At 39.5% G+C, this 27395-nt stretch overlaps 1 protein-coding gene across 24 annotated transcripts in view; it reads right to left on the reverse strand.

The window, feature by feature from the left end:
* The window catches only part of SCMH1 (Scm polycomb group protein homolog 1), a 216712-nt gene that overhangs the window by 131890 nt on the left and 57427 nt on the right, over positions 1–27395 (reverse strand). For 18 of the 24 annotated variants that reach the window (XM_069588061.2, XM_069587931.2, XM_069587894.2 and 15 more), the window contains 2 exons: positions 4708–4776; positions 4249–4272 (listed from right to left, as the gene is read on the reverse strand). In XM_069588061.2, coding sequence (XP_069444162.1) covers positions 4249–4272; positions 4708–4776 — 93 coding nt within the window. Of the gene's footprint in view, positions 1–3118; positions 3207–4248; positions 4273–4707; positions 4777–7409; positions 7742–27395 lie in introns of those variants that run through there. The other 6 variants (XM_069588034.2, XM_069588006.2, XM_069587977.2 and 3 more) reach the window with 5 other exon arrangements.

Genomic DNA, 27395 nt, shown 5'->3' on the forward strand with positions numbered 1-27395 from the left:
TGAAATTAAAAGATGCTTGCTCCTTGGAAGAAAAGCTATGGCAAACCTAGACAGCATATTAAAAAGCAGAAATATTACTTTGCCAACAAAGGTCCATCTAGTCAAAGCTATGGCCTTTCCAGTAGTCATGTATAAGAGTTGGCCAATAAGGAAGGCTGAGCTCCAAAGAATTGATGCTTTCAACTGTGGTGCTGGAGAGGACTCTTAAGAATCCCTTGGACTGCAAGATCAAACCATCCAATCCTAAAGGAAATCAACCCTGAATATTCATTGGAAGGACTGATGTTGAAGCTGAAGCTCCAATACTTCGGCCACCTGATGCGAAAAACCAACTCATTAGAAAAGACGCCGATGCTAGGAAAGATCGAAGGCAGGAGGACGGCATCACCACTTCAATGGAGATGAGTCTGAGCAAGCTAGGGGAGATGGCGAAGGGCAGGGAAGCCTGGCGTGCTGCAGTCCATGGGGTTGCAAAGAGTCAGACATGAATGAGCGAGTGAACAACAACAACAAAGATTGCTGCCCTGAAGGGATTTAAAACTACATACAAATACTTTAAAAATTAACAGTTCTCTAAATTGTAAAACACAAAAGATCCACCAGTTGAATGCATGAATTCCTTTCTCTAATATTCACTCATTCAACAAATATTTACTGTGCAACTACTATATGCCAAGCTCAATTCCAGGCACAGGTGATACACAGCAAAGAACGAAACAGCCAAAATCTCTGCCCACATGGAGCTTACATTTTAAGAGGGAAGAGACACAATAAATAAATAAACATAATTCAATTGATCCAGAAAGTTACAGAGAAACCACATAATAACTGTACAATTTCTGGCCCTTTTCAAATAAGGAAAAAATAAAGCAAGGTAGGAGAGGAAAAGAGTGCTGAGAGTATGTATGCTATTTTAGGAAGGATGGTCAAGAAAGGGATCTTGATGAGGTGATATAAAAGCTGAGACCTGAATGGTCCCTCCAGCCTCTAGTTAAATAATTCCAATGATGAGAAATTTATTATTCAGCTATGGTTCAACAGCACAAATGGATTATTTTAACCATTAGAATCAGCCAAAGTTTACCTTCTTCTAAATCTTTACCTACTGACATTAGACATAATATACCTAATCCCCTAAATATGTCCCAAATCCCTCAACGGCTCCTAATTTAAAATGGTTACCTCAGGCATTTCCATTCATGCTGGCTACTGTTCTGTCCACATTCCTCTACAAGAACTCTATTTAGTTCCATCTCAAGTGTGGAACCCAAATCCTTTAGAGCAATGAAGACAGAAAGAGTCTGTATTTTTGGCCATGCTGTGCAGCATGCGGGGTCTTAGTTCCCCAACCAGGGATTGAACCTGTGCCCCTGATTTGGAAGCTCAGAGTCTAAACCCTGGACTGCCAGAGAAGTCCATTTTATGAACTTTAAAAACCTTCACTGTTTAACCCAGTACCTGAAACTTGAGAGAGGCACCATAAAAGTTTGAAAAGTGAGTGAATGAAAAGAAGCAAGCCAGTAATGGTCCTACTCTTTTCTGGACTAGTGAAATCACACCTGGGAAATTAAACATTATGGGAACTAGTCCTTGAGAGGGACAGAACAAAGTAACACCTAAATGGTGACCCAAATGATCAAGAGAAACAAAACCATGTCACATGAGGACCAGCTAAATGAAGAAGCAACATTTAGCATGAAAGTCTTAAAGCCATTTCTTTATCCATCCATCCAACAAGTATTTATAGTGTGGATCAAGGAACAGTGCTGGAGATACAACCATGATCAAAATATTGTCTTGCCTTAACAAAGCTTCAACTTAAGGCTTCCAAGTTAAAATGTAAAAGGATAAGCAAGGAGTTAGCCAAAGAGAGACCTGTTGTTTCAGACAGAAAGAAAAGCATGTATGAGGGCCCAGAAATGAAAAAAAGCAGTTCTTAAACCTGAATCTTTCAGTATGGCTACAGGGTAGATAAAAATGGTTTAGAATAGAGGTTGTCAATAAAAGCAGTGTTTGGGTTTCAGAGTCTCATATGCAACACTAAGGAGAAGAGGAAGCACAAAAGGGTTTATAAGAAAAAGCATCCTGTCTACAATGTGAAGAACGGACTGGAGGAGGGTAAGGCTGGAGGCAGGAAGCTTTTTTATTAGAAAGCTTTTCTAATAAACTAGCTATGAGATGATGGTTGCTTAAACTAGGAAATGTAACAGAATGGCAGTGAGAAAGCAGTCCTTAGAGCTGCTTTCAAATAACTAGAGGCTGGTCAGAGAAAACCTGGCTAAACCTATACATATGGCTCTGAAAGTTATAAGTAGGACTAATAGAAATGACAAAGAAACAGATTTTGGCCCAAAAAATATTTGTTTAAACATGAGTGACTTGCTTGAGGAGGTTTTAAGTCCCTAACAACTTTGGGGAAAGTTCAGGACAAGACATTTTACAAGAAATAAAAAATGTTGGAATTTTGAAATTAAGGCCAAGGTAGATTTTTCAAGGCCTCTTCCAAACTCTGAGACTCTAAAAATCTACTGAATTTTCTTTCAGTATGGTATTTTAGGCTACTCTCTATGCCTGATGGACAAAATGAAATGCCCAAGATTACTTTATCAGAGACTCTGCCTGGCTTTACTACCTCTACTCCCACAACAAAAAACATACTTTCACATTTTAACATCATTTTATGTAAATATTTTAAACTGAATATCCACTTTTCACAATTCTGTCAACAAAACAGGTTGTTTACAACATACCTTAAATATCACTGAACTAGAACTGTTATCATCATTCACATTAGCAACAAATCCCCAAACTGCAGCAGCTATCACTGAGTACCTTCTGTTTGTCTGCACCATGCCACACTATGTTCAATATTTCCCCTGTTAATTATAACCCAAAAAGTAGGTTTTATTCTCATCTTAAAGATGAGGAAATGGACTCAGAAAGATCAAGTATTTTTTCTGAAGTCACAAAACTGGTTAGTGAGGAAAAGGAATATGAACCCTGTCTTATGCCATGCTTTTTAAACCACATACCAGTACCTTAGAAAGCATGAGCAAAGTTTTAAGGAAAAATAAAAAGTGACTATCATTTATTGTTTATCAAGTATCAGGCCCTTTACCTGCATTATTTCATTTCATTCATTTCTTCAGCTCATAATCATAGAATGCTTCACTTCAAAGAATGTCACAAGATTTGACTTAAAAGGCTGAGGATAGTTGCTGAACAAATGAAAATAATAATCCTCCAAAGTTGAAAAGTATTTGAGAGTTTTTAAGATGTTTTCACATCCATTAGTTCATATAATCTTCTTAATAACCCTGTGAAGTAGGTAGAAAGGGATTATTATCCCCATTAACAAATCAGAAAACCAAGGATTAGTGTCACAAACTTACTAAATGGCAAAGTTGGCCTTCAAAGAATCCAGGAATTCTGACTTCTAGTCTAGTGTTCTACTACTTTACATCACCATCTTTGTCAGTGGGCCATGAAAGTAATATGTTGTCAGAAGAAAAGGAAAGAGGGAGCAAATGGAAAATGATGATAATAGGACTGAACACAGGAAGTTGCGGTAACAAAATATGTAAAAATACTTCAACAAAAACTGATAAAGGTATCAGGATATCAATATTTAAATAAAATGCAGGATTTTAAAGAATGCTTAAGAAGTTAAGACTGACATTTACGTAGGAACTTGGAAAGCTGACTGAAAAATATTGCCATTAGTTTCATTTCTGAAATCCTAGTCCTAAAGTACACTATTCAGGGATGAAAACCAAATGCAGTACCAGGCTGACTCCTGTTATTTGACATCTTAATATTTTGGTTTTTATTTAGTTAAAAAAAAACTTATAAAATCTTTAGGTTTAATTTCAGTTCAATATATCTCATGAATAATTTCTTTTGGGAAAATGCCATCAAACTCTGATTTACGGACAAAGGGGCTTTGTTTTAGCTCTAGATTTAATGAATTAATAAGAAGTAACTTGCAGTTTGGTTTCACTTCCCATTCCTTATTGTACTCATGTAATTAACCACCCTTTTCCCTTTCGTTAGCTTAGTCTGTGGCCTCCTGATAAGGAAGTCTGACAGGACAGCAAAGGAGAACTGCATGGGCTCATTAGGCAGACAAGAGCACAGGATTCACGAGCTCATGAGACAAAGACACATGGAATTCTTTTCCTAGTTACTATCTAATCCCTGGCTCAGTGATTTCCCATATTTAACAGAAACACAAGAAAAATATCTTACCTAGCTCCAGGATATCGGTAGTTTCTATTAAAGAAAAAAATGTTACAACATAAGTCATCATGAAAAACACACCAAAATGACAGAACAGTGAGATTCTGGGGTAAAATGAGGGCTTGACAGTTTGTATAGTTCAATTCTCTCATTTTAGAAGATACTAAGTTTATTACTAGTAGTTGCGGAAGTATACCACTCAATTCTGCCTTATTAAAAACTGGATATCCAGAGAGGCTAAATACCTGTACCTAAAGCTAATCTGGGATTGTCTGAACTCACAATCTAAATTTCCTGATTTCATGCTCAAACCAATGTATATTGCTTTTGACAGATACCTCTACAAATTATATTTGCTTGTGTTTTAACCTGTGAGTTCTTGGTATACTCAGACCTCCAAAAAAAGAGGCTTTGTGTTAAGAGAGTCAAATTAAATTTTTCTATGCTAAATACAGCTTTTTTTCTTACCTTGATATTGGGATGCAGACTCTGATAGATGACCATATTTATGTTTTCTAACATCATTCCAGTCTATTACTGCAGGAAGAGAGAAAACAGTCATGTGGAAAGAAAGTAAAAGTTTCAGTACTTCTCCAATTTAGCAGTATATTGCGACAGTTTTTGCTAAAGTAATCTACTTTTGAGATTCTAGTCTAAGGAAATAACCCAAAGTCTAGAGAAAGAGATTTCATTCAAAAAACTTTAGTGTTCTTTATAATAACAAAAAGTTGGGGTGGAAGGGGTGCTTAGATGTTCAACACAGAAGACTGATTAAGATACTGAAATACATTTGTTATTTGACAAAGTATTTTGCAGCTGTTAAATTTTTACAAGTCTAAGTGGGAGAATGTTTGAGTTAATGTTATCTGGTAAGATAAAGGATTAAAAAATATATGCAAGGAATAACCACAATTACATAAAAAACTGAAAGACAAAGAACACCTATGTTACAGGCTGCATTGTGTTCTCCCAGAATTCATATTGAAGTAATCATTTCTCAGTACTTCAGGTGACTTTGGAAGTAGGGTCTATGAAGAAATAAGTAAGTTAAAATGAGATCTAATTTTAGAGTGGACTCTAATCCAACATGACTGGTGCCCTTATAAGAGGAGGAAACTCTGGACACAGACAATGGCAGGGAAAAGACTATGTGAAGGCACAGGGAGAAGACAGACATTTACAGGCCAAAGGGAAAAACAGCCCTGCTGACATCTTGCTCTTGCTCTTGTAGCCTCCAGAACTGTGAGAAAATGTCTGTTGTTTAAATCACCCAGTCTGTAGCCTTTGTTATAGAAGGTCTATCTAGTAAACTAAAACAACCCTTAAAATTATCACTAGAAAAAAAAGAAGTAAACAAAGCAAAGATAAACAACTGGTTATCTTTGGGTGGTGGTACTGTTTTTCTCCCCTTTCTAATTTCAAATATTTTCACATTTTTTTTTATACAGAGTACCAGTTCAGTTCAGTCGCTCAGTCATGTCCGACTCTTTGCGAGCTCATGAACCACAGCACGCCAGGTCTCCCTGTCCATCACCAACTCCTGGAGTCCACCCAAACCCTTGTCCATCGAGTCGGAGATGCCATCCAACCATCTCATCTTCTGTTGTCCCCTTCTCCTCCTGCCCTCAATCTTTCCCAGCATCAGGGTCATTACTTATATAATAGAAATATATTTTCCTTGCTTAAAAATTCAGATTCATCTACTGACCCCAGTACTTTCTTACCATTATTTACCCATCTTCTTTACCACTGAATGGTATCACTTTTTTAAAACCATTATTTACCCATCTATCCACTTCTCTTCTTACTCAGCTCAGATTTATGGTCCCTCACTAAAATCACTCCCTGACCACGTCTTCAACTCCTTCACACCTGCTCTTGTTTTTTTTTTTTTTTTTTTCTGTTAAACTTGACTACTAAAGCCTCAACTCTAACTTGGCTAAAACCACTTATCTGCCTGTATCACGCCTACCCCAACAGATCACAAGTGCTAAAGAAAAACAAGTGGAACCTTACTGGTCTCACCATAAACTCATGGCTACAATCTCAATGCTAATTATCACTGTCTAGGAATCAAACCACATTTCCCTACCATGCTTCCTTTTCTCCTTTCCAAAAATATAAATTCATGTATTCTCTCTAATGCTGAAGAAGCTGAAGTTGAACAATTCTATGAAGATCTACAAGATTTTTTAGAACTCATACCAAAAAAAGATGTCCTTTTTATCACAGGGGACTAGAATGCAAAAGTAGGAAGTCAAAAAATACCTGAAATAACAGGCAAGTTTGGCCTTGGAGTACAAAATGAAGCAGGGCAAAGGCTAACAGAGTTTTGTTACAACAAACACCCTCTTCCATGAACAAAAGAAACGACTATACATGGACATCACCAGGTGGTCAGTACCAAAATCTGATTTTATTTACTCTTTTTGCAGTCGAAGATGGTGTAGCTCTATACAGTCAGCAAAAAAAAAAAAAAAAAAAGAAAAGAAAAGAAAAAAGAAAAAAAGAAAGAAAGAACTGGAGCTGACTGTGGCTCAAATCATCAGCTCCTTATTGCAAAATTCAGGTTCAAGTTGAGAAAGTAGGGAAAACCACTAGGCCATTCAATTATGACCTAAATCCAATCCTTTATGATTACACAGTAGAGATGATGAACAGATTCAAGGGACCAGATCTGGCAGACAGACTGCCTGAAGAACTATGGATGGAGGTTCGTAACACTGTGCAGGAGGTGATGACCAAAACCATCCCCAAGAAAAAGAAATGAAAGAAGGCAAAGTGGTTGTCTGAGGAGGCCTTACAAACAGCTGAGAAAGGAGGAGAAGCAAAGGACAAAGGAGAAAGGTAAAGAGAAATCCTTTAGAGTTTAGAGGGTAAAGAATGCAGAGTTGCAGAGAATAGCAAGGAGAAATTAAAATAAAAAGGCTTCTTAAGTGACCAATGCAAAGAAACAGAGGAAAACAACAGATTGGGAAAGACTAGCAATCTCTTTAAGAAAACTGGAGATACCAAGGGAACGTTTCAGGCACAATAAAGGACAAAAACAGCAAGGACATAGCAGGAGCAGAAGATGGTAAGAAAAGGTGGCAAGAATACACTGTACAAATTAAGAACTGTACAAAAAAGCTCTTAACGACGCAATGAAACATGATTATGTGGTCACTCACCTACAGCCAGACATCCTGAAGTGTGAGATCAAGTGGGCCTCAGGAGCATTACTACGAACAGTGCTAGTGGAGGTGATGGAATTCCAGCTGAACTATTTCAAATCTTAAAAGATGATGTTGTTAAAGTGTTGCACTCATTATGCCAGCAAATTTGGAAAACTCAGCAGTGACCACAGGACTGGAAAAGGTCAGTTTTCATTTCAATCCCAAAGAAAAGCAATGCCAAAGAATGTTCAAATTACTGTATAATTGTACTCATTCCAAGATTTTGCCTAAAATCCATCAGGTAAGGCTTCAGCAGTATGTGAACTGAAAACTTCAAGGTGTTCAAGCTGGATTTAGAAAAGGCAGAGGAACCAGAGATCAGATTGCCAACATATGCAGGATCATAGAAAAAGCAACGGGATTCCAGAAAAACATCTGCTTCTGCTTCATTGACTATGCTAAAGACTTCAACTGTATAGATCACAACAAACTGTAATATTCTTAAAGAGATGGGAATACCAGATCACCTTACCTGCCTCCTGAGAAACCTGTATGCAGGAAAAGAAGCAACAGTTAGAACCGGACATGGAACAATGAACTGGTTCAAAATTGGCAAAGGAGTATGTTAAGGCTGTATATTGTCACCCTGCTTATTTAACTTATATGCAGAATATATCATGCAAAATGCCAGGCTAGATGAATCTCAAGCTGGAAACAACATTGCCAGGAGAAATATCAACAACCTCAGGTCTGCAGATGATACCACTTTAAAGGTAGAAAAGAGAAGAGGAACTAAATAGCCTCTTGATGAAGGTGAAAGAGGTGAGTGAAAATGCTGGCTTAAAACTCAACATTCAAAAAACTAAGATCATGGAATCCAGTCCTATCACTTCTTTGCAAACAGATGGGAAAAATATGGAAACAGTATTGGATTTTCTTGGGCTCCAAAATCACTGTGTAAGATGACTGCAGCCACAAAACTAAAAGATGCTTATTCCTTGGAAGAATAGGTATGTCAAACCTAGATAGTGTTTTAAAAAGCAGAGACATCACTTTGCTGACAAACGACTGTCTAGTCAAATCTATGGCTTTTCTAGTAGTCATGTATGGATGTGAGAATTGGACCATAAAGAAGGCTGAACACCAAAGAATTGACACTTTTGAACTGTGGTGCTGGAGAAGACTCTTGAGAGTCCCTTGGACTACAAGGAGATCAAACCAATCAATCCTAGAGGAAATCAGTCCTGAATGTTCACTGGAAGGACTGATGCTGAAGCTGAAGCTCCAATACTTTGGCCACCTGATGAGAAGAGCTGACTCCCTGGAAAAGACTCTGATTTGGGAAAAACTGAGGGCAAGAGGAGAAGCGGACGACAGAGGATGAGATGGTTGGATGGCATCACTGACTCAATGAACATGAGTTTGAGGAAACTCTGGAAGATAGTGATGGAAAGAGAAGCCTGGTGTGCTGCAGTTCATGGGGTCACAAAGAGTCGGACATGACTGAGTAACTGAACTGAACTGAACTAGCGGATGAACAACAAGAACAACACAATTTTTCACTTTCTTCATATTCCAAATATTCCCTCCTTAACCTTCACTCTTAAGGGATGACATTAATTCAGGGCTTATTGAGAACAACAAAAATAAGACATGAGAACCTTCTATACGCCACACATTTCAGGAAGATTCAGACTTAATCTTGCCTAGTGGTATGTCCCCAAAGCATAATATAGTAAGCAGCGGGTATTCAGTTAGTAATTGGTAATTTAATGAATCTACTTATTCATCATTCTTTCTGACTTTTCTCCTACTTCTGTGGATGAAGCATCTCTGATTTTAAGCAACAGCCCACCCTACATTTTTGCTCCAGATCCCATTTCCTCTCATCTTCTTAAGGACTTTGCAAGTATTTCCTCTATAACAGATCATTTACATCAGTATTGTTATTACTTTGTCATCACCTATCAAAACAAACACACAAAAAAACCCAATAAATATGCTCTTCCCAACCCCTCTTAATTCCACACATACTCTTACTGCTCTTTCAATTTTTCTACTCTCTTTCATGGGAAAACTTATTTTAAGAGTTGTCTTAAAGGCAATGAATTATTGCTTCCTCCCTTCCTCATATTATGTCCTCATTTTAATAGGGCTTTTTTTTTTTCTCACCACTCCACTGTGATTACTTCCAAATTCATATTTCCAGCACTGGCCTCTACTTGGAATTCTATACTTATATATACAACTACTTTCAGGCCATCTCTACATGGTTCTCAATCAGATATTTCACACTTAGCTAAAACAGAACACCGTCTGTCAAGCTGTTCTTTTTGTCCTCCACAAACCAGTAGATGGCATCTCCATCAACTAGCTCTTCAAGCCAAAATTCTTGAAATTATCCTTGATCCCTATATTTCCTCTACATTCACATTCAATCCATCAGTAGGTTCTGTTGGGCCATATCCCAATCCATCCACCACTCAATCTCATGATTCACAGTCTAGTTTCAGTCACTATTACCTCTTATCTGGACCATTACGAAGTCTGCTAACTTACCCTGCTTCTACTTTTGCCCTACTCCAACTTATTCTCCACAGAAGAGTCAGAAGGGGCACACTGTATCTGAGAAAGCAGATCTACAAGCAAGAGGAAGCCACTGGGAAAGAAGTGGAGGTGAGGGATGGAGAGATGAGAATATCCTAGTGGCCCATGGAACCTTGGCTCTGGAGGCTCAGTATACTTTTGTTTTTCATGTGGCTTGGCTGTTCAACCTGCTTAGTAATTAAAAGAATTCTAACTGTTTCAAATGTAGACATAGAAGAAAAGGTTTCTGAGAAAACACCATGATTTTAGTGTCAAGTGGAAGAGCAAGCTTGACTTAATCTCAGACAAAACAAATCAACCCAACTAAGTAAAAACCAAGGGATAAGACATAATAAACTCGAAAACTATGTTTAATCATATAGATATTTTTATCTTTAAAGATTTCTGACAAGGTTCTTAGTTTGTACAAAACTAAAATTTTGTTTAGAATCTAAACTCTGAAATTTGTAAGATATTTTTCTACTAAATTCCACTAATATGATTAAAATGTGACTATAACAAAAGGAAAGAAGGCATTACCTTCCAGAAATGACTATAAATTTTAATGACATTTAAGAAATACAAAGTGTCTAGCACAGTGCCTAACAGAGAACAAATTCATTAAATAATAAGTTTTCATTTCTTTCTTTCCTAGTAATAATCTCTAGTCTGGCTAAATTGTCATAAAAATATCTCTAGGTATTTAAAAAGCAAAAATTCCAACCTCTACTCACAATCTTGAAAATTGATGCCAACGACAAAAAGACATCATGGTTAAAAGAAAAGGATAATGAGTGACATAATTAGAAATGGGGAATTCCTTAAACTCAGTCCTTGCCAATCTCTTAACCATCCTTACCTCCAGGATAGGGTAAAAATATACTTACCACTAGGCTGCATAGTCAATAGACTACAAACTGGTCAGGAAGTTAAAAGGTTTGGGATTTACCCCTGGGTCTACCAATACTTTGCTCTGACCTCTGACAAGTCAGTTTCTCTGTATGTTAATTTTTCCATCTGTAAAATGGGGATGGGAGAAAGGGGGACACTTATTACCCTGTAAAGGACTGAGACTTTACTAGTATTAACACACTGGACTACATTACAAGAAAAGTAGGACATTTACATATAATATTTTTGCTTATTCGAATATCTCAGGGTTGCAGAGTACCTTATGGTAAGTACCACAGGTTAAATTTAAGTAAGCCTCAGTCTTCACAGAAATAAAAAATACAATATTCGCCAAATTTAGTCCCATGCAAACATCAAATTTCCAACTAATCAGGGTAAACAAGAAAATAAAAAGATACTAAAACTGCATCAAGATAGTGTCATAAACTAAATTATGCCTCCCACCCCAAGTGATATGTTGAAGTCCTAATCCCTCAATGTGACTTTATTTGCAGACAGGACTTTTACGAGCTTGTTGTTCAGTATCTGTTGTGTATGACTCTGCGACCCCATAGACTGAAGCATGCCAGGCTTCCCTGTCCTTCATTATCTCCTGAAGTTTGTTCAGCTCATGTCCATTGAGTCAGTGATGCCATCCAATCATCTCATCCTCTGTCATCCTCTTCTCCTCCTGCCTTCAGTCTTCTCCAGCATCAGGGTCTTTCCCAATGAGTCAGTTCTTCGCATCAGGTGCCCGAAGTATTGGAGCTTCAGCTTCAGCATCAGCCCTTCCAATGAATATTTAGGACTGATTTTCTTTAGGATTGACTGGTTTGATCTCCTTGCAGTCCAAGGGACCCTCAAGGGTCTTCAGCACCACAGTTCAAAAGCATCAATTCTTCAGCGCTCAGCCTTCTTTATGGTCCAACTCTCACATCCATACATGGCTACTTGAAAAGCCATAGCTTTGACTAGACGGACCTTTGATAGCAAAGCAATGTCTCTGCTTTTTAATACACTGTCTAGGTTTGTCACAGATTTTCTTCCAAGGAGCAAGCATCTTTTAGTTTCATGGATGCGGTCATCGGCCACAGTGATTTTGGAATCCAAGAAAATAAAGCCTGTCGCTGTATCCACTGTTTCTCCATGTATTTGCCATGAGGTGATGGCACCAAATGCCATGATATTAGTTTTTAGAATGTTGAGTTTTAAGCCAGTCTTTTCACTCTCCTCTTTCACCTTCATTAAGTGGCTCCTTAGCTCCTCTTCACTTTCTACCATTAGAGTGGTACCATCTGCATATCTGAGGTCATTGATATTTCTCCCAGCAATCTTGATTCCAGATTGTGCTTCATCCAGCCCCTAATTTTGCCTGATGTACTCTGCATATAAGTTAAAGAAGCACAGAGATAATATACAGCCTTGAGGTACTTCTTTCGCAACTTGGAACCAGTTTGTTGTTCCATGTCCAGTTCTAACTTTTCTGTTTCTTGACCTGCAGACAGGTTTCTCAGGAGGCAGGCAAGGTGGTCTGGTATTCCCATCTCTTTAAGAATTTTCCACAGTTTGTTGTGATCCATATAGTCAAAGGCTTTAGTGCAGTCAATGAAGCAGAAATTTTCTGGAATTCTCTTGCTTTTTCTATGATCCAAAGAATGTTGGCAATTTGATCTCTGGTTCCTCTGCCTTTTCTAAATCCAGTTTGAACATCTGGAAGTTCTTGGTTCACATAGTGTTGAAGCCTAGCTTGAAGGATTTTGAGCATTACCTTGCTAGCATGTGAAATGAGCATAACTGTGTGGTAGTTTGAACATTCTCTGGCATTGCCTTTCTTTGGGATTGGAATGAAAACTGACATTTTCTAGTCCTGTGGCCACTGCTGAGTTTTCCAAATTTGCTGGCACATTGAGTGCAGCTCTTTAACAGCATCATCTTTTAACATTTGAAATAGCTCAGCTTGAATTCCATCACCTTCACTAGCTTTGTTTGTTGTGATGCTTCCTAAGGGCCACTTGACTTCATACTCTAGAATGTCTGGTTCTAGGTGAGTGATCACACCATCAGGGTTATCTGTGTCATTAAGATATTTTTTGTACAGTTCTTCCATGTATTCTTGCCACTTCGTCTTAATATCTTCTGTTTTTGTTAGGTCCATACTTCTTCTGTCCTTTACTGTGCCCATCTTTGCATGAAATGTTCCTTTGGTATCTTTAATTTTCTCAAAGAAGTCTCCAGTCTTTCCCATCCTACTGTTTCCTCTCTTTCTATGCATTGCTCTAAAATTTAAGAAGGGTGTTTGCTATGACCAGTGCATTCTCTTGGCAAATACTGTTAGCCTTTGTGCTGCTTCATTTTGTACTCCAAGGCCAAACTTGCCTGTTACTCCTTGACTTCCTACTTTTGCATTCCAGCCCCCTATGATGAAGGACATCTTTTTTTGGTGTTAGTTCTAGAAGGTCTTGTAGTTCTTCTTGGACTGTTCAACTTCATCTTCTTTGGCATTACTGGTTGGGGCATCGACTTGGATTACTGTGATGCTGAATGGTCTGCCTTGGAAACAACCAAGATCATTCTGTCGTTTTTGAGACTGCATTTCAGTCTTTTGCTGACTGTGAGCGCTACTCCATTTCTTCAAAGGGATTCTTGCCCATAGTGGTAGATATACTGGTCATCTGAATTTGCCCATTCCCATCCATTTTAGTTCACTGATTCCTAAAATGCTGATGTTCACACTTGCCATCTCCTGTTTCACCGCTTCCAATTTACCTTGATTCATGGACCTAACATTCCAGGTTCCTATGCGATATTGCTTTTACAACACTGGACTTTACTTTCACCACCAGACACATCCACAACTGGGTATCATTTCCTCTTTGGTTCAGCCTCTTCATTCCTTCTAGAGCTGTTTCTCTTCAACAGAATACTGGACACCTACCGACCTGAGGGGTCCCATCTTTCAGTGTCATATCTTTATGCCTTTTCATACTGTCTATGGGGCCTCAAGGTAAGAATGCTGAGTGGTTTGCCATTTCCTTCTCCAGTGAACCACATTTTGTCAGAGTTCTCCATCATGATCCAACAGCCTTGTGTAACTCAGTGAAACTCTAAGCCATGCCGTGTAGGGCCATGCCGTGTAGGGCCATGCCGTGTAGGGCCATGCCCTGTAGGGCCATGCCGTGGCATGGTTTAGAGTTTCACTGAGTTACACAAGGCTGTGATCCATGTGATCATTTTAGTTAGTCTTCTACGATTGTGTTTCCCATTCTGTCTGCCCTCTGATGGATGAGGATAAGAGACTGGTGCAAACTTCCTGATGAGAGGGACTGGCTGTGGGGAAAACTGGGTCTTGCTTTGGTGGGCAGGCCATGCTCAGTAAATCTTAATCCAATTTTCTGCTGATGGATGGGGTTGTGCTCTCTCTCTGCATTTTGGCCAGAGGCAGCCCAGTCCTAGAGTCTGTAGTCACTATGGTAGGGTACAGACTTTATGGTAGGAGTAGTGGTGACCTCCTACAAGAGGATTTATACCAGCACACTACACCTCCCGGGACTGCTGCTCTCAGTCCCCCTGACCCCGTGGCAGGCCAATGTCCACCCACGTCTCCACCAAAGACTCCCCAAAACTCACAGGACTGGTATCCTAATGAAAAAGAAGAGACACCAGAGACTGATTGGTCTCTCTCTTTCTCTCAATCCAACTCTACCCCTCCACCAACACATACAGAGAAAAAGGCCAGGTGAGCACACAGTCAGAAGGCGTTCTTTCTATAAGCTGAGGGAAGCCTCACCGTAAACCAACCCCGCGAGAATCTTGATCTTGGACATTTAGACTCAGGAACTGTGAGAAATAAGTGTTTGTTGTTTAAACTACCCCACTTGTGGTATTTTGTTACAGCAATCCAAACACACGAATAGACATGGTCATAGAACAAATGAGGCTATAGAAGTTCTTTGAGAGTATCTTGTATAACACTACTTCATTTTCAAGTTGTCTTAAAGAATCTTCATCCTTCCTTTCACTACAGTTGGATTGATGGGAAAATAGAGCATAACAAAATAAAAATAACAACAAAAAAACAAACTGGAAGTTAAAATTTTATCCTTTTTTGAATCTCAAGACTATTTTCTCTTAACAATTTTAGGTAAGTTGTTAACTCCATTGAGTGCTTTCAAAAAAACATCAGTAAAATAGAGATGATCATCCTAGTGCTTGCTACTTGCTTCACTAGGTTGTGAACAGCAAACAAAAACTACGCTTTAAACGTGCATAATAAAGATAATAGGGATTATTAAAGGAAAACTTGCTCTTTTCTACCTTTCTCAGGGGGAAAACTCAGATCCTGACTAACATAATGTATGTACTTACAAAAAGGACACAGGATATTAGAACCTCCTGTTACTAGTTAGCCCCCATGGATTCTCATATTCACAACTGAGTATCTGCTACAGTTACTTTTTAAAATTGGAATATAATAGCTATACAATGTTGCACTGGTTTCTGCTGTACAGTGAAGTAAATCAGCTAGTGTTCGGTCGCCCAGTCATATCAGACTCTTTGGGACCCCATGAATTGCGGCATGCCAGGCCTCTCTGTCTGGAACAAGATCAGCTATATGTATCCATGTATCTCCTCTCTTGGACTTCCCTCCCACTTCCCCCATCTCACTCATCTAGATCATCACAGAGCGCTGAGTTGAGCTTCCTGTATTACACAACAGGGTCCCACTAGCGATGTATTTTCACACATGCTCGTGCCATCCCCCCCACTCCTGTGTCCACACGTCCTTTCTCTACATCTGGCTCTATTCTTGTCCTGCAAATAGTTTCATCTGTAAGGTTTTTCTAGATTCTACATATATGCATTAATATATGATATTAGTTTTTCTCTTTCTGACTTACTTCACTCTGTATGACAACTCTGTCCTTTCTCCCTTTGGCTTCCCCTTACTGTACACTGGGATCTTTAAAAATTATGGTAATGCATTCTTTTCAGGAGAAGTAAAAGTGCCTGTATTTATTTCAAAAGATATTTAACAACACTAGGGCTGGGGAAAGAAAAGTAACTTGAATCCTTAAAATGGATATATGGAGCCCTGAAATACTTAAGAGGGCAATCTGTGAACATCCTAGAAAACACACCCTCTTTGATTTCTAAGCAAAGAGCACAACAGCACATTCTAGTAGTATCCAAAGTAATGCTGTTCAATAGGACTTTCTGTGATAATGGAAATGTTCTATATCAGTGTCATCCAATGGATAACCACTAGCCACACAGGGCTATTCAGCATTTGAAATGTGGCTGGTGTGACTAAAGAGTTGCATTTTTAATTGTATTTAATTCCTCTTAAATTTAAATAGACATATACAGCCAGTGGCTACTGTACTGGGTAGTGTAAATCTACAGAATGTAAAGACTCCGGTATTTCAGGAAACCCTTGAGGGGAAGATAATACATAATAGAAAAATCTACAAAGCTATGGAAGCATCTTTTCAAAATGTGATAAAATAATCACAATGGTTCATCCCCTGAAGCAAGGAAAAGTTGAAAACATTCTTTACATATTGAGAAGAAATTCAGTTATAAATTATTACTATATATTTACAATAGCAATACTGTAATAATTATTAATACTGTATGCTGCTGCTGCTGCTAAGTTGCTTCAGTCGTGTCCGACTCTGTGCGACCCCAGAGATGGCAGCCCACCAGGCTCCACCGCCCCTGGGACTCTCCAGGCAAGAATACTGGAGTGGGTTGCCATTTCCTTCTCCAATGCATGAAAGTGAAACGTGAAAGTGAAGTCACTCAGTCGTGTCTGACTCTTGGTGACCACATGGACTGCAGCCCACCAGGCTCCTCCGTCCATGGGATTTGCCAGGCAAGAGTACTGGAGTGGGGTGCCATTGCCTTCTCCAGTTAATATTGTATAGCTTAAAAATAATATTTTAAAGTGTTTACTCTGCACCAGATATTGTGCTAAGTATTTCAATAACATCATCTTGTTGTATCCTCTCTGGTATATTACTTAGTCTGGTATCATTACCCCTTTATATTAATGAGGAAATAATATTCAGAGAGGTTGAATACATTTCTAAAAATTACAGTCAGTAGAAAGGTCAGGATCTGAACCTGAACTATGTTCTTAACTACACTGCCTTCTCCTCAAAAAACAAAAACAAAAAAGGTAACAAAAAAATAAATCTTACAAATGCTTCTGACATAAAGTAGCCCAGCTTGGACAGTCTTTCCATTTTACTATAGTAAAAACTGAAGCACTGGTGCTTATTACCTTGATCTGGATGCTAAATAATCTGAGACACAGTCTGGGATTTAATGATGTAAAACTAGATTAAATGGAGGGTGTTCACAGGTACCATGTTTCAAACACTCACAGAGCTTGGAAAATACAAAACAAGTAATGCAGGTTTATATGCACATATCAGTGAGACAGCAGGGATAGGCAGGAAGGAAAGAAAGGAGCAGGAAAGGAGAGATGTTCCCCTCAGAAATGGAAACTGGAAAACAGAAAAATCAAATGTACTTCTGAAAATACATTAAGACAACACAGAACTCCTTTAGCAGTGAAAGCAACCGTGGTTTCAATAAACCAGAAACCTATGCTGATAAGCAGAGATCAAAACAGAAAAGCTGGAAGCAGAACACCTGTCCCACTGTGGTCATGGAGCACAAGCTACAGGGGAGGTGGGAGACAGAAAAGGGACTGGTCTGGAGTGTGCCATTGATCAGCCACTCCCTCTAATTAGCAAGTACTCCTAGGGCCTCTCAGTTGATTCTCTGCCTCCAGCTCTCTTTCATTTACCTCTATTTCATTCGGAGAGAAGTGTGAAGAGACAGTATTATTCCTCTGGGATATCTGTCAGAAAAGGGGGGAGGGGAAGCAAGCTAGGCAATCCCTTCCTCCAAGAGCCATAAATTCTGTCTTGTACATGTAGCAGATGTGAACAAAGAAGATGAAACAGATCTCTTCTTGGCAATCATCCCCACCCCCACTCCATCTTCTGCAATTATATATCTGCACGTGCAGACAGAATCCCAGAGAACATCAATATTTCCTTTAACAAGCAAAGCAGCTAGCAATGAATGGCTAATGAAAATGCAGAAAAGCCATAACTCCTTTTGTCTTATAGGCAGTCGTAGTAGACTTCAACTATATATAATGTTTACCCTTTGCAGAGCCTTATGGAGGTGTGAGCCAGGGCACAGAAGAGCTAACGCTTTTTAAAATGCTTCCGACTCATGTTTCTTCAACACTGAAAAAGTTTAGTGATACCAACGGTGCCACATCATACTTTCTGGCAGACATAAACGGACCTGATATTATGAAATAAGTAATGTACAACCATCATCATCATTCTAGTGTGTATTAGGAATGAAGCAGATGACGGTACTGGATGGTCTACTCTACCAGTCAGAATACTTGAGAGGACTCTACCTGAGTTTTCTTTTCAAATCTAGGTCCTAGACTCTGAATGAGATAGAGGCACATAATCTCATTTAAAGGAAAACAAGGATAGTAAGGGTTTAAAAAACTGAGGAGATTTACCAAGAGAAGAGAAGACTCAGGGGGAGCAGGAAAGCTTTTTGCAAATATCTGGAGTGTTCTCATGAAGCTAAGAGATTTGCTTTGCTTGTTTAACAGCTGTGGGTAGAAGCTATGGGCAGATAGGCTTTGGCTCATCACTAGGAAGAACTTTCTGAAAGTTGGAGGTATCCAACAGTAGGATGCACTCTCTGGGAAATTCAGTTCAGTTGCTCAGTCATGTCTAACTCTTCGCAACCCTATGATCCGCAGCACGCCAGGCCTCCCTGTCCATCATCAACTCCCAGAGTCTACCCAAACCCATGTCCATCAAGTCGGTGATGCCATCCAACCATCTCATCCTCTGTCATCCCCTTCTCCTCCTGTCCTCAATCTTTTCCAGCATCAGGGTCTTTTCAAATGAGTCAGCTCTTTGCATCAGGTGGCTAAAGTATTGGAGTTTCAGCCTCAACATCAGTCCTTCCAATGAACACCCAGGACTCATCTCTTTTAGAATGGACTGGTTGGACCTCCTTGCTGTCCAAGGGACTCTCAAGAGTCTTCTCCAACACCACAGTTCAAAAGCATCAATTCTTCGGTGTTCAGCTTTCTTTATAGTATAAATCTCACATCCATACATGACTACTGGAAAAACCATAGCCTTGACTAGAGGGACCTTTGTTGGCAAAGTAATGTCTCTGCTTTTTAATATGCTGTCAAGGTTGGTCGTAACTTTCCTTCCAAGGAGTAAGTGTCTTTTAATTTCATGGCTGCAATCATCTGCAGTGATTTTGTAGTCCCCCAAAAATAAAGTCAGCCACTGTTTCCCCACCTATTTGCCATGAAGTGATGGGACCAAATGCCATGATCTTCGTTTTCTGAATGTTGAGCTTAAAGCCAACTTTTTCACTCTCCTCTCTCACTTTCATCAAGAGGCTCTTTAGTTCTTCTCCACTTTCTGCCATAAGGGTGGTGTCATCTGCATATCTGAGGTTATTGATATTTCTCCAGCAATCTTGATTCCAGCTTGTGCTTCTTCCAGCTCGGTGTTTCTCATGATGTACTCTGCAGAGAAGTTACATAAGGAGGGTGACAATATACAGCCTTGACATACTCCTTTTCCTATTTGGAACCAGTCTGTTGTTCCATGTCCAGTTCTAATTGTTGCTTCCTGACCTGCATACAGGTTTCTCAAGAGGCAGGTCAGGTGGTCTGGTTTGCCCATCTCTTTCAGAATTTTCCACAGTTTATTGTGATCCACACAGTCAAAGGCTTAAGCATAGTCAATGAAGCAGAAATAGATGTTTTTCTGGAACTCTCTTGCTTTTTCCATGACCCAGTGGATGCTGGCAATTTGATCTCTGGTTCCTCTGCCTTTTCTAAAACCAGCTTGAATATCAGGGAGTTCATGGTTCACGTATTCCTGAAGCCTGGCTTGGAGAATTTTAAGCATTACTTTACTAGCGTGTGAGATGAGTGCAACTGTGCGGTACTTTGTGCATTCTTTGGCATTGCCTTTCTTTGGGATTGGAACGAAAACTGACCTTTTCCAGTCCTGTGGCCACTGCTGAGTTTTCCAAATTTGCTGGCATATTGAGTGCAGCACTTTTACAGCATTGCCTTCAGGATTTGAAATAGCTCAACTGGAATTCCATCATGTCCACTAGCTTTGTTTGTAGTGATGCTTCCTAAGGCCCACTTGACTTCGCATTCCAGGATGTCTGGCTCTAGGTGAGTGATCACACCATCATGATTATCTGGGTTGTCAAGATCTTTTTTGTATAGTTCTTCTGTGTATTCTTGCCACCTCTTCTTAATATCTTCTGCTTTTGTTAGGTCCCTAACATTTCTGTCCTTTATTGAGCCCACCTTTGCATGAAATGTTCCCTTGGTATTTCTAATTTTCTTGAAGAGATCTCTAGTCTTTCCCATTCCATTGCTTTCCTCTATTTCTTTGCATTGATCGCTAAGGAAGGCTTTCTTATCTCTCCTTGCTATTCTTTGGAACTCTGCATTCAGATGCTATAACCTTTCCTTTTCTCTTTTGCTTTTCACTTCCCTTCTTTTCACAGCTATTTGTACGGCCTCCTCAGGCAGCCATTTTGCTTTTTTGCATTTCTTTTTCTTGGGGATGGTCTTGATTCCTGTCTCCTGTACAGTGTCACGAACCTTCATCCATAGTTCATCACCACTCTGTCTATTAGATCTAGTCCCTTAAATCTATTTGTCACTTCTACTATATAATCATAAGGGATTTGATTTAGGTCATACCTGAATGGTCCAGTGATTTTTTTCCACTTTCTTCAATTTCAGTCTGAATTTGGTAATAAGCAGTTCATGATCTGAGCCAGTCAGCTCCCGGTCTTGTTTTTGCTGACTGTATACACTGTAAAGAGCAATACTGCATAGGAACCTGGAATGTTAGGTCTGTGAATCAAGGCAAATTGGAATTGGTCAAACAGGAGATGACGAGAGTGAACATTGACATTCTAGGAATCAGTGAACTAAGATGGACTGGAATGGGTGAATTTAACTCAGATGACCATTATATCTACTACTGTGGCCAAGAATCCCTTAGAAGAAATGGAGTAGCCATCACAGTCAACAAAAGAGTCTGAAATGCAGTACTTGGACGCAATCTCAAAAATGACAGAATGATCTCTGTTTGTTTCCAAGGTAAACCATTCAATATCACAGTAATCCAAGTCTATGCCCCAACCAGTAATGCTGAAGAAGCTAAAGTTGAACAGTCTATGAAGACCTACAAGAACTAACATCTTCTAGAACTAACACCCCCAAAAGATGTTCTTTTCATTATAGGGTACTGGAATGCAAAACTAGGAAGTCAAGAAACACCTGCAATAACAGGCAAATTTGGCCTTGGAGTACAGAATGAAGCAGGGCAAAGGCTAATAGAGTTTTGCCAAGAGAACACACTGGTCATAGCAAACACCCTCTGCCAACAACACAAGAGAAGACTCTACACATGGACATTGCCAGATGGTTGACACAGAAATCAGATTGATTATATTCTTTGCAGCCAAAGCTGGAGAAGCTCTCTGGGAAGGGAAGGTCAGAATTTGCTATCATTGTGGGTATAGAAGTAGAGGTAAGATAACCTCTTGGTGGAAATACTAAATCATAAGAAGGAAGAAGGAGGCTGGACTAGGTAACCTTTAGAGGTCTTGCCCAAGTCTGAGAGCCTATAATTTTATGGGAGTATGGACCTCCTGCTTTCATCATTCCATCGCTGTGCAACTTAAGGTTTGCAGCATGGACAATGTACATTATTTGCAACACCAGCTTTCTCTCTGAAAGATTACAGAAGAGTGACAGAGGGACAGAAGAAATAATATCATTATCATGACCTTATTTCCCTTCTGCATCTTCATCTACCACATACTGGCATTGTGGTGGACACTTTACATAGTTTATTCAGCTAGGTTACTGTGAGACTCTGAGCTGGTAAGACACTGTCTTTGGGTTTTACTTTCCTCATTTGGAAAATGAATGGGGTGAACTTCATTATTCATGAAAGGGGACATCAAAGTTCCTTTTAATTTCCTTCATATCATGAGTCTGGGGGAAAGTAGCAGCAGAGATCTAGCTCAATTATTTCCTCCCTATGCACCACGATTTAACCTGGCAGATACTTTGAAATATCTTCCTTCTTTGGAGTAATGAACAATGTGTGCCATCTTCATTTTATACAGTAAACATAGACCTAAAAGGTTAAGTGTAAATAGAAATTTTAATAAAAAATGAAGTACATTTTGTACACACCAAAATGGTTAGTTAAAAGAAGGCTTTATAAAAATAAGTGCAATGTTTGCTGCAAAGCAACTTGTTCTATGAGAAGAGCTCACTGGAAAAGAACCCGATGCTGGGAAAGACCGAAGGCAAAAGGGGAAGAGGGTGGCAGAGGATGAGATGGTTAGATAGCGTCAACGACTCAATGGACATAAATTTCAGCAAACTCCGGGATATAGTGGAAGACAGAGGAGCCTGGTATGCTACAGTCCTTGGGGTCGCCAAGAGTCAGACAAGACTTAGAGACTGTACAACTAGTTCTATAAATTTGGATTTTATGTATTGGATTTTCTGTTTTCACTTTGTCCTCCACTTAAGTTACCATGTCAAAGCTGCACTGCAGTTTTTCCCTACCTTTGGGGGTGATCAGTCTGTTGGTACCAAAACAAAACTATGGGTTTGAAAGCAATATTAAAAGTCATTCGATGCTTTCTCCTTCCTCTGCCTCTAACTCAGCCAACCACAGCCAATATTTGAATTTTCTAACATCTTTACCAACTCTTCGCTTACTCTTCCAGTGATGAAGACCACACATCTCCCCATGAAGCTCCTTCCATGCTTGGCAGCGGACCTTGGCTTTAGGGATGTGATTCTCTATATCTTTCCCATCTTAACAAGCACGAGGGAATCCCAGGACACCTCCATCAGTAACAATAGTTTCACATATAACCAAGCTTTTAATAGAAGTTCTCTTGAGCGAGCAAGATGGTGATGGGAGGGAAACTTTCTCTTTTCATTTGGCATACTTCTGTTGGTAATTTTTTTTTACACTGACTATATATTCCTTTAACACATATATGCATGTATTTTTAAGAAGTGGTCCAGGGGGTAAATCTCATTCACACTAAGGATAGGGGATTGGAGGGGAATAAGTCCCCCTAGAGGAACAATAGAATGAGAGGGAATAGCGTGTTATGATTTGACACCTCCATCAGCTATAATATTCTTGGATGTAGAATGGGAATTGAACTGACTGTAATATAGTCAGTACAGGAGGTTGAAGGACCCCTACTTCCTTGAAAATCACGGCTAATCTCCTTCTCAACTGAGTAAGCCAGCTCTTCAGGCATTTAAAAATAGCTTTCATGTGTACAAGGCAAGTGAACTACTTCCTGGTCTCATCAAGGTTAAATCCAACGACTAACTGTAAAACATGTCTCACTGTGTGATGTATCTGCCTCTTTTCCCCTGTCTTTCTGCCTAACTCATAGTACACTCTTCTAATTGGACCGTCTGCCTTCTAACATTACTCTTCTAGAGTCTGTTCATTTTCTCTTTATCACGACAGGGCAGCACCATTTCTAACTACTCAGTGTGCTGTGTGTGCTCAGTTGCTTCAGTTGTGCCCAACAATTTGTGACCTGGGAACTGCAGCCCTCCAGGCTCCCCTGTGCATGGGATTCTCCAGGCAAGAATATTGGAGTGGGTTACCATGCCCTTCTCCAGGGGATCTTTCTGGCCCAGGGATTGAACTCATATCTCTGGGGTCTCCTGCACTGCAGGCAGGTTCTTTATCCACCTGAAAGTGAAAAGTGAAAATTACTCAGTCGTGTCCAACTCTTTGCAACTCCATGGACTGTGTCCATGGAATTCTCCAGGCCAGATTACTGGAGTGGGTAGCCTTTCCCTGCTCCAGGGAATCTTTCTAACCCAGGAATTGAACCAGGGTCTCCTGCATTGCAGGCAGATTCATTACCAACTGAGCTATCAGAGAAGCCCCTGAACCACCTGGGAAGCCCCAATTACTCAGACTATTTACCTTATTCCGAGCTTCTGGGTGTTTTTACCAAATATCCCCAGTTTCCCCTATTCTATTATGAAGACCCTGCCGCCAGACTGTCTGGGTTCAGATTTGCTTCTATCATGTACTAGCTGTATAACTGTGGCTAAGTAACTTAACCCCCTGTGCCTCAGTCTCCTTACTGGCAAAATAAAAACAACAGCAGCAATTAACTTATACAGTTGCAGGGAAAATAACTAGGATACATATAAAGCACACAGGACAGTATCTGGCACACAGTGGATACAATATTAATTTGTATTATTGCTTCCTTCTCCTTCATCATCATAAGGTGAAAAGACAACCCTCAGAATAGGAGAAAACAATAGCATATGAAACAACTGACAAAAGATTAATTCCCAAAGTATACAAGCAGCTCATACAACTCAATACCAGAAAAGCAAACAATCCAATCAAAAAGTGGGAAACAGACCTAAACAGACACCTTTCCAAAGAAGACATACATATGGCTAACAAACACATGAAAAGATGCTCAACATCACTCATTATTCAGTTCAATTCAGTCACTCAGTCGTGTCCAACTCTTTGCGACCCCATGAATCGCAGCACGCCAGGCCTCCCTGTCCATCACCAACTCCTGGAGTTCACTCAGATTCACGTCCATCAAGTCAGTGATGCCATCCAGCCATCTCATCCCTTCATTCTCTCTGGAGTTATTTCTCCACTGATCTCCAGTAGCATATGCAAATCAAAACTACAGTGAGATATCACCTCACACCAGTCAGAATGCCCCATCATCAAAAAGTCTACAAACAAAAAATGCTGGGGGGGGGGCGGGGCTGTGGAGAAAAGGGAATGCTCTTACACTGTTGGTGGGAATGTAAATTGATACAATCACTATGGAAGACGGTACAGAGACTCCTTAAAAAAACAGGAATAAAACCACCATATGACCCAGGAATCCCACTCCTAGGCATATACTGTGAGGAAATCAAAATTGAAAAAACACATGTATCCCATTGTTCATTGCAGCACTATTTACAATAGCTAGAACATGGAAACAACCTAGATGTCCATCAACAGATGAATGGATAAAGAAGTTGTGGTACACACACACAATGGAGTATTACTCAGCCATAAAAATGAACACCTTTGAGTCAGTTCTAATGAGGTGGATGAACCTAGAACCTATTATACAGAGTGAAATGAGTCAGAAAGAGAAAGATAAATATCCTATTCTAATGCATATATATGGAATCTACAAAAATGGCACTGAAGAATTTATTTACAGGGCAACAATGAAGAAATAGAGAATAGACTCATGGACATGGGGAAAGGGGAGGAGAGGCTGAGATGTATGCAAAGAGTAACATGGAAACTTACATTACCATACGTAAAATAGACAAAGGAATTTGCTGTATGGCTCAGGAAACTCAAACAGCGGCTCTGTATCAACCTAGAGGGATGGGATGGGGAGGGAGATAGGAGGGAGGTTCAAAAGGGAGGAGATATATGTATACCTATGACTGATTCATGTTGAGATTTGACAGAAAACAACAAAATTCTGTAAAGCAATTATCCTTCCACTAAATAAATATTTTTAAAAAAAGAAAACTAAGATCATGGCATCTGGTCCCACCACTTCATGGCAAATAGATGAGGAAACAATGGAAAAAGTTCAGTCCAGTCACTCAGTCATGTCTGACTCTTTGCGACCCCATGAAAAATAAAGTCAGCCACTGTTTCCTCATCTATCTGCCATGGAAATAGTGAGAGACTTTATTTTCGGGGGCTCCAAAATCAGTGCAGATGATGACTGCAGCCATGAAACTAAAAGATATTTGCTCCTTGGAAGAAAAGCTATGGCCAACCTAGACCGCATATTAAAAAGCAGAGACATTACTTTGCCAACAAAGGTCCATCTAGTAAAGTTATGGTTTTTCCAGTAGTCATGCATGGATGTGAGAGTTGGACTATAAAGAAAGCTGAGCGCCAAGGAATTGATGCTTTTGAACCGTGGTGTTGGAGAAGACTTGAGAGTTCCTCGGACTACAAGGAGATCCAACCAGTCCATCCTAAAGGAAATCAGTCCTGAATATTTACTGGAAGGACTGATGCTGAAGCTGAAATTCCAATACTTTGGCCACCTGATGGGAAGAACTGACTGATTGGAAAAGACCCTGACACTGGGAAAGATTAAAGGCAGGAGGAGAAGGGGATGTCAGAGGATGAGATGGCTGGATGGCATCACTGACTCGATGGACATGAGTTTGAGCAAGCTCCGGGAGTTGGTGATGGACAGGGAGGCCTGGCATGCTGCAGTCCATGGGGTTGCAGAGTCGGACACAACTCAGAGACTGAACTGAACTATGTGTTAATAATATATGATATTTGTCTATGACAGAATTCACTCTGTATAATAAATAGGCTCTAGGTTCATCCATCTCATTAGAACTAACTCAAATGTGTTCCTTTTATGGCCGAGTAATATTCCACTGTGTACATATACCACTTTTTTGTCCATTCAACTGTCAATGGACATCTAGGTTAATTCCATGTCTTAGTTACTGTAAACAGTGCTTCGATGAACACTGGGGTACATGTGTCTTTTTTGATTATGGTTTCCTCAAGATATATGCTCAGTAGTGGGATTGCTGGGTCACATCATAGTTTTATTTCTAGTTTTTTAAGGAATCTCCATACTGTTTTCCATAGTGGCTATGTCAATTTGCATTCCTACCAACAGTGCAAGAGGGTTCCCTTTTCTCCACATTCTCTTCAGCATTTATTGTTTGTAGATTTTTTTGATGATGGCCATTCAGATCGATGTGAGGTGATACCTCATTGCAGTTTTGATTTGCATTCTTCTAATTATGAGTGATGTTGAGCATTTTCTCTTGCATTTATTAGCCATCTTTACGTCTTCTTTGGAGAAATGTCTGTTCAAATCTTCTGCCCACATTTTGATTGCGTTGTTTTTCTGGTATTGAGCTGAATGAGTTGCTTGTATATTTTGGAGATTCATCCTTTATCAGCTGTTTCATCTGCAAATTTTTTATCCCTTTCTGGGTTGTTTGATCTTGTTTGTAGTTTCCTTTGCTGTACAAAAGCTTTTAAATTTAATTAGGTGCCATTTATTTATTTTTGCTTTTATTTCCATTACTGTAGGAGGTGGGTCATAGAGGATCTTGCTGTGATTTATGTGAAAGAGTGTACTGCCTATGTTTTCCTCTAAGAACTTTATAGTTTCTGGCCTTATATTTAAGTCTTTAATCTATTTTATTTTTGTGTATGGTGTTAGAAAGTGTTCTACTTTTATTCTTTTGCACATAGCTGTCTAGTTTTCCCAGCACCACCTATTTTTTTTTTAGGTTTTCTTAAAGTTAATTTAATTGGATGATAATTAGTACAATATTGTGGCGGTTTTTGCCATCCA

The sequence above is a fragment of the Ovis canadensis genome, chromosome 1, assembly GCF_042477335.2.
Source record: "Ovis canadensis isolate MfBH-ARS-UI-01 breed Bighorn chromosome 1, ARS-UI_OviCan_v2, whole genome shotgun sequence".
NCBI lineage: Eukaryota > Metazoa > Chordata > Mammalia > Artiodactyla > Bovidae > Ovis > Ovis canadensis.